This window comes from Aptenodytes forsteri, unplaced genomic scaffold, assembly GCF_000699145.1.
Source record: "Aptenodytes forsteri isolate BGI_AS27 unplaced genomic scaffold, ASM69914v1 Scaffold96, whole genome shotgun sequence".
NCBI classification, from domain to species: domain Eukaryota; kingdom Metazoa; phylum Chordata; class Aves; order Sphenisciformes; family Spheniscidae; genus Aptenodytes; species Aptenodytes forsteri.
In genome coordinates, this window is record NW_008795029.1 from 1,635,300 (window position 1) to 1,643,284 (window position 7,985).

The 7,985-nt window shown below is 36.6% G+C and overlaps 1 protein-coding gene across 1 annotated transcript in view; it reads left to right on the forward strand.

Moving 5' to 3' along the window:
* The first annotated feature begins 60 nt into the window (after positions 1–60).
* NAXD (NAD(P)HX dehydratase) overlaps positions 61–7,985 on the forward strand; it is a 47,044-nt gene continuing 39,119 nt past the window's right edge. Inside the window, exons 1-4 of the mRNA XM_009276057.2 lie at positions 61–127; positions 1,074–1,445; positions 4,840–4,990; positions 6,292–6,337. Of these exons, the coding sequence (XP_009274332.1) occupies positions 106–127; positions 1,074–1,445; positions 4,840–4,990; positions 6,292–6,337 (591 nt within the window). The 5' untranslated portion in view covers positions 61–105. The remainder of the gene's footprint in view (positions 128–1,073; positions 1,446–4,839; positions 4,991–6,291; positions 6,338–7,985) is intronic.

Sequence of the window (7,985 nt, forward strand, 5' to 3'; positions counted from 1 at the left end):
ATCCGCCCCTGCTCCCCCCCCGCCCCCGCACCTTGCCCGTCCTCGAAAGCTTTCCCCCTCCCCGCGCGAACGCCGCCTGGAATGCTGCAAACCGGGTAGGGGGAGATGCTGGGGGACGGAGACCGTAGTGAGTTTTTATCGCTTTTTATCGCTGTTTATCAATGGGAAACCAGTGGAAAACTAGCGCAGAGATTATCAAGACAAAGTGTCAGGTAGCGCTGTACAAGAAAATAGGCTTTTTTGCCTATTCGCTGGAGGATTTTCCCGTTCCCTGCAGACTATGTGCAATTTTGTTAATCGGTATTAAACCGATGATGACGATAATACCTGAAAAATCTGCTTATTGTTGCAGATAGGCCAGAAAGCTAGGGGAGAGCTTTTACGTAATTAATTGCTTGAGTTGTTTCAGAAACACTGCTTCTAACTTTAGCAGGCTTGCGGACAGAAGCAGCCGTTAGATAAAGCCTGCCCCTTCCTTGTTCGTTCTTTACTCTCAGCTCCGTATTTGTGTTGTGGAGGTGGGGGGGCAGTGTTGTTTGTTTTAAATCTAGATTAATGCCGTGGTTTTAATACAAACATGAACCTGTCTTCAGAAGTTGACATCACTGAGGAATCAGCCAATTGGTTGACGTTTAACCAACCTTCTTTTTACACATAAACCCCATCAAAGAATTGTTTACACTAATGTTCTTTTGAAATGCAAATCCAGAATGCCAACAGACTGAAACTCAATTTAGATTAATGTAATTACCTGCAATACGCAAATGAGGCTATACTATTTAATAGCCTTCACTTAAACCTTTTTAGAAGATCAGAAAGACTCCTATTGTTGAAGTTTAGTACTACAACAATTAAAAGATGCCTCTGTGTAATTTTCGTGTTACCTTTATCACTTTGCAGAAGCTTGTGTTTTTGCTTTGGTACTCTGAAATAAAAATATCTGAAATAATTACAATTCACATCGAAAAAGAATAACAACTTTGTGACGTATTAGGTCCACATCTCATAGGGAGTTTTTTTGCTGCTTTCTTCTTAGCACTTCAGAAGAATAATTGTCTGTCCTCTTGTTTTAGGCTTTAAAGAAATCAATGCTCCAACTATTACCCCACCGCTCAGTCAGCCTAAAAGATCAAAAAAACGCCATGCAAATTTAACATTGGATAAAATGATGGAAAAATTCCTGCAGCAGAGCGTGGATACGGAAGAGAAATTTTACAGATACGAAGAGCAGAGGCTCAAAATTGAGGACAAGCGTCGGGAAGCTGAGCATGCTCGAGAGCTCCAGATGTTACAGATGTTGGGACAGATGTTGGCAGGAATTTCTTCTACGGTATCACAAAGGTCACAGTCTATACCAGCGAGTCCACCTCAGAGAGCGAACCATCGTTCATATGGGGATAACTTTAATTATAATGCTATGACAGCAGCACTTTCTCCACCGATAGGTACTTCCTTCTATAGCATAAACAAAAGCTCATTTTTTTTAAACTTCTATGTGAAAGCACTGGTAGTAAGTAGCTTTTGAAATAAAAGCTAGTTGGAATTATTTAATATTGTGGTGAAGGTGTCTGTCTGATGTAAAATGAAATTAAAACATCATTCGTACCATTGTACTGATTATTTAATAGAGATACATTAGATATAACAAATCTTAATGAGCGAAATCACACTTTTCGAACCCTATAAACATTGGTGACTTCTTTCCACGTTCATGTCTCTGTAAAGTGAAGTTAGGAGAAGTTTTATATGCGAAAGGCAAGTAGCGCATTTGCTGAAAGCTGAATGGAAACACTAGGTACCTTGTAGCGGAAATTCTGCTGCTATTGAAGTTAACAGGCCTAACCCAGTATGTGGAGTTAAGGCTGTGCATATGTTTTTTCAGGGTTGGGAAAAGAGTGGAGTTTTGCCTACGCTGAAGTAAATCAAATGTTAAAATCCAGCTTCTTTAAAATGAATTTCTTTGAATCAAAATTCTGAATTTTATCTTTTAATTAAACATCATATTACTGTAGTAGGCGTAATAGAAGATGAAAATATTGTCATATATTTTTATTCTACACCAGTTCATTTATAAATTCTTTGGGGGTCTGAATTTATTTTAAAGAAAAAGGCAAAGCAATAACTCTAGAATTGGTATTTATGCACAGACTTTTCCTTCCGTACCTTATGTGTGGGCCAGAAGCTGATAATCGGATATTAGCATTCGTTAACAGACTTCTCGGGATCTGTGGCTCCGTGTCATTTATCTTTATCATAGTCTCTTTGTATGTGGAGGTAGATTGCGTGGGCAGGAGGAAAACAGGGATACTCTTGTCAGTGCTGACACCAGAGTCAGCTCGGGGCTTGGTGGTTGCAGCCTGCCCCATGGAAACGACACAAGTCTCCTTCTGTTTTAATTCTGAATTTCACACTGCTCAGAAGGAAAAATTGTGGTTTGAAAAGAAAAAAAACCACCTAACCTCAGTGTTGAATAATAATCCGGCATGCCAGATCCTAAAGGGCATTCTCATGAGAGAATCTTGGAGCCTTTTCAGTTCTATGTTACGTACTGCGTTTCCCTGTAGAATGCATGGGGGACTGGATGGTTAGGCCTATTGAGGGTTTAGGCTGGCTGACTTGGTTGTGTTTCTTCTTGGCTGGATAGTTAGTCTGTAGCATTCCTTGATGGCAGCAGACTTTCGTAGACAAATTACGGCATATGTATGGATTCTGTGTTTTAAATGTTGTTTTCACACCTAAAGCACTTTAGGAAATTATTTGAGGTTCTGGACTGGGGTGATGGTACCCACAAGGCCTTGCCATTACTTTTGAAAGGTTTTTCACTGAAAGAGTTTCATTACCTGTAAAGACTTGAAACGAAAGTTCAGGTTTCTTGCTGGATTTCGTCATAGAGGTGTACAATCATATTACACTGTGCAAAAATGCGTTACATATATATTTAACTGTAGCAAGAGCAACTCGGGATTCTAATCTTTTAATTGGTGAAGGTGTACCAAAGCATTTATAATACAATGTGAAAATAACGCTTCAGGCAGCACATCTTTTAAGGAATTAAGATTTCAGTTGTTTATAGCTAAATACGCCTTAGTGTTTCTGTAGGTAAGTGGGGCTCTATTAAGAATTGCTTTTTGCATAATTCTCTGTTTTTTCCCCATTTATTATGCAATCATTTTATATTTACGTGTAAAGAAAAACCAGCAACAAAGAAACAGATGACCTTCTTAACAACGTTGCACTTTAAGGGTTACAAGCTATATGATAAGTATATTTCTTGTGTGGTTGAAAACCAGTGAGTGTATGAAGTGCGATTTAAAGAAAATAATCTGCCCTGTTTCCAGAGGAGATGAGTGTTTTGTTCTTCTCTGGGTCACTGCAATGCTATTTTGGCCATAATCCAGAACAGGGTGTTTTTTTCTTTTTCTTTTCCTTTTTTTAATTAATCTCAATAGGAATGGGATGCCTGTATTATAGAAGGATTTTAAAAGCAAAAGATCAGCCAGGAGTATTTGTCATTATTGAACGCTAAAGCATTTTATTACTGAAGATTAGCGCGTCTGGTTTAGGTTTAGATTCTGTGCAAGACGGAGAAAAAGATGCTTTCTGCTGATAGCGCACAGATGCGGAGTTTTCTTGTTTATTACATTTTTTTTTTCCCCATTATTAAGTCCAAAATTTCTGGATCAGTTTTTCGTCTTTTTTTTTTCCCTTCCCTTCTCTAGATTTTGGAGTTGGGGGGTGGAATTGCTAAGTTTTATACAGCTGAAAATCAGGAGTATCGTGGGAGTTATTTTTTGCATAATTATGTATTACTATATAGCAATTCCTTGAAAGCTTTTTTACGAGATCTGTAAAAAAGAACGTAAGCATAGCTACGGTCTAGGAGGCTTAATATTAACGTTCAAATAAACCACTCTTCTGAACAGAATTGTACAGTTAATGAGGAGCTTTGTCGAAATACAAGAACGTACTCTTTTAGTGTATTTACTGCAATTTATAGTTAACACATAGTTGATAGAAGTACTGATCTTCAAATTTGTCCCATGTTAGGTAAACGGTTTAATTCTCTTCAGTTGTAATTGTTGAAATACTTTTTTCTTCTAAATTTCTGTAGTCTTTTGAAACAGTAATTTGAATATGTAGCCTTCTGAGTGTGCAGTTGTTTTAATATGTAGCCTGACATGTAGCTTTGCATCAGACATCTGTAGTTGTATTATAGCTGAAAATTATCTTTGTGTGATATTTGTAATGTTTGCATCTAGTGCGTTGGCTTATAGTTTTGCAGAAAGACTTTCATTATGCTTTGTAACCACCTGCCAAAAAAAAAAAGCAGTGAGGTAGGCTCTGATTCTGCTAAGAGGTGGAAGTCTTTAAGGGGAAGCGAAAAATAAGGTAGGGTGTACGTTTAAAATGTGGTTTTAGTTGCTCTGATTGCTCTGTGTCGGGATGTGTTTAGTCCTTACTAAGTGTACCTATTTCAGTTGAGCTTAATTATGAAAGTAATTTCAGGCTGAACTAAGAAGATATTTCTAGTCACAAAATGTTCATAGAACTATTCTGGGCTGTTGTTTCTTTCTGTACCTGAGCCCTAAATTAGGACTGTGAGCAGTCAGTGGGAATATTCTCTGCATCAGACCCTAAATTCATTTTTAAAATGGTCACCTTCCCTGGTTACTCACCATTTTAAAGGCCTTTAAGTGACGAAGCATTTGGTTTTTAGAAGTATGTCACTTTGTATATCTTTGAGTGATTTTATTAGTGTTTATGAGTGCTTAAAAGAAATGCTGATAGTAGTTCAAGAAAGAACATACTTTAAAGTAACACTTATTTTCTTCTTTTCAGTTATAGAGAGATCTTTCTCACTGCACAGAACACACTCTCTAAAGGATATGGAGAATATTTTTCAACTGGTGCGCAATGTTATCCCTCCTCTAACAGGGAAAAGGCATAAAGGTCAAGATGGACGTATAGGCATTGTTGGAGGATGTCAAGAGTAAGTTAAACAGAAATTTGATTTTTGTTTCTGAGGGAGTTTGAGGATGTCATAAGTACTTGTAGAAGCCATTCAAACTCACCTTACATTTAAAACATGAGTATTTTCTAGAGAGCTTTACTAGTCCATCATATGACCATGCATACTTATGAAAGAACATGTTTCCCTGCAGTTGTGTTGCAAAATTTTGGTAGTGAACGTGGTTGAAACTTGGAACACTGTTTGTGTCTGTGTCTACCTTCTCTGTCTTTCTTTGACCACCAAACTCTCTCTGCTTTCAGTGTTAGTCTTTTCCCACTGCATGATGAAGTTATGGAGTAAGTAGAGTAGAGTAAGACAGGGGCACATCTGATTTTTTTTTTTTTTTAAATATTTTAGTATCTTGGGAACTGGGTCTCTTAAATCAGGAATAGACTATTTTCTTACTGCGTGCTTTTTATTTCGATAAATTGTGGTGTTTACTAGATTCTGCCAATACCTTGTTTTATGTTCTGGAGTAATAAAAATAGCATGTTTCAGGGAAAAAAGAGATACAGCATAAACCGGTTAAATGCTGTACTGACCTAGAAATAAAACAGGCTCTATTCTTTTCTTGGCCATGTTCAGTAATCTGCACAATATTTTGAATGAGCCACTACATCTTTCTGTTTTTCATTTTCCCCTTTTGAAATAGAGATGGCATCTTTCTCCTGTAAAAGAGATCTGGTGTTGGACACCTGCCATTAATAAACATTCTATAAAGAGCAAAAAGGTGATGTCTTACAGCTGGGTTGATTAGCCAGGAGTTAGTTTTCCTGTTGGTCTAAAGGGCTTAGGTTCTTACCTCTTGGCAGAAGCAGGCACCTCTGGAGGGTGCTTCTGTCCATATCTCTCTCTTCAGTCTTCAACTGGAATCACAGTTTAGGCACTTTAGTTATGCATCTAAACCTAGGTGGGATTCTTCCAGATCACAGATCCCAGATTTGGCTTGCAAACAGTGCTCAACTCTTGTTTTGTTTTGTTTGTCTCTAAACTTTTAAGTTGGTTGTCTGAGAGGAGTTTGCTTTTTTAGGGCATGATCTTCGTAAATATTTCTATGAAAGGATCAGGTGGCTAAGGTGAAATCTTGCGCCTTTGAAATCAAAGCCAGGTTTGAGATTGGCTTCAGTATAGCAAGATTTTATCTGTCTTTTACAGCAAGTGAAAGAGAAAGCTTTTTTTAAAATTTGCTCTTGAATTTGGGACTTCATTATGGCAGGCTGATTTCCAGATTATCTAATCTCATGACTGTGTTTCCTAACCTAAACTGTATTTCATTCTAGATACACTGGAGCACCGTATTTTGCTGCAATTACAGCTCTCAAAGTGGTACGTGTTCTTCTATACCAATCCAAAATGAACTTGTTATCATTTATATTGGCTAAGCGCCATATTTTAAAAGCATTCGTTCTGTGCTGCACATGAAATTTGAGTTCTAAAAGGTCTTTTATTTAACAAAGAAAATCCTTAGTCCTGGATTTGTAAAAATACTTTGTAAATATGTGTCATTTGCAATATTTTCTGTAAATATTTTCTCTTTATAAGGTGAAGTTAGACATACATCAAAAAATTGAAAATTTAAGAGGGATAACTGTTTTATCAGAGACTTGGATAGGAAATTTCAAAACTTGATGAAATATTTTCTCCAAAAGTGAATAATAAAATAATTTTAGATTAGTGTTTAAAGTTAAGTTTCCAGTGCTGCAGTTAGTTCTTCAGAAATTTTTTCTGGACCTGATAAGTGTGTTGAATGAAGTAACTTTCTTTCAAAACTTAAGCTTTAGGCTAGTAAAATTCTCATGTGCTGTAAGTCTAAAGATTGTTGGTTGAATTTAATGTCGTTTTTAATAGCACGTTTTATTTACATTATAACCTTAGCAGAAGTATTTTCTAAGCTTTGTTTCCCTAGAAGTGTGAACTTCCTTACTTTAGTGACATATTAACTGGCTAAAAATGTATTTACTGCAGACTACATAAATACAGTGGTGATTATTCAAATGGAAACAAATCATGCTTACATAATACATGTACTTTTCAGTACTCTATATATAGTGTGTCAGTACTTTCAGTTCATTGTGTATGTTTTTCTTTTTTAAGATTTATTTCAATAAGTAGGTATCCAATCCAGGTATTGCCACCCATCCCTCCTCGAGGATGCAGTCCCTCAAGGATTTAAAACTGAAATTATGTTACTTAATGATCTTACATAAGATATTAAGGCCACTCAGCTTTCTGTTCACTATGTGCAAATGCAGTAGCATACTAGGAGGTCCCCTATTGAAGTACTTGGTCTCAGATCATTACACCTGCACATAAAGGGTCGTAGGATCAAATCTCTGCATTGCTTAGTAGCTTAAAATGTTAAATATATAGTAGTAAAGCAAAGGAGACACTTTCTTAACCTTGGGAAATTTCAGTATGCAAGACAGATAGAAGATCAGGCTTTCTGGTCACTGCTTACATAATTTTTATGTGTATGTCTGATTTTTTGAGTTGATAACGGAAGCTTGAGGCTAAACTCCTCAGCTTTAATGTTTGTGTAACTTAAGAGGTGTTGTTGAAATTGTGCTAGCCTTTACCTGGTACGGATTTGGCCCGTTGAGTAAAAATGGTAGGACTGGAAATGTACTCATAGATTGCCATAGCTGTATTTTGCAAGTATATCACAGTAGTATTTTTCCTCTCTAATGGAGCTTGTCTCTTGTTCAGCTGTGTTCTTTTGCTTTTCTTCTTATTGTATGTGTGACATTTTAGTCTTTGCTCATCTGCAAATGAGAAGCATTTCTCAAGTGAGTAAAGGTTCAAGATCTGTGTTTTCAGTCATCTTATCGATGAGAAGCAGAAAAAAATTATATTGGAAGTTAGATATAAAAAAATTTCTCCAAAACATTGCATGGTTGTCTAAGCCAAAATAGAAAAAATAATGAAGTTTGCTTTAACTACTGAGAAGTAAGAATTCAGGTGAATTATTTCCTGA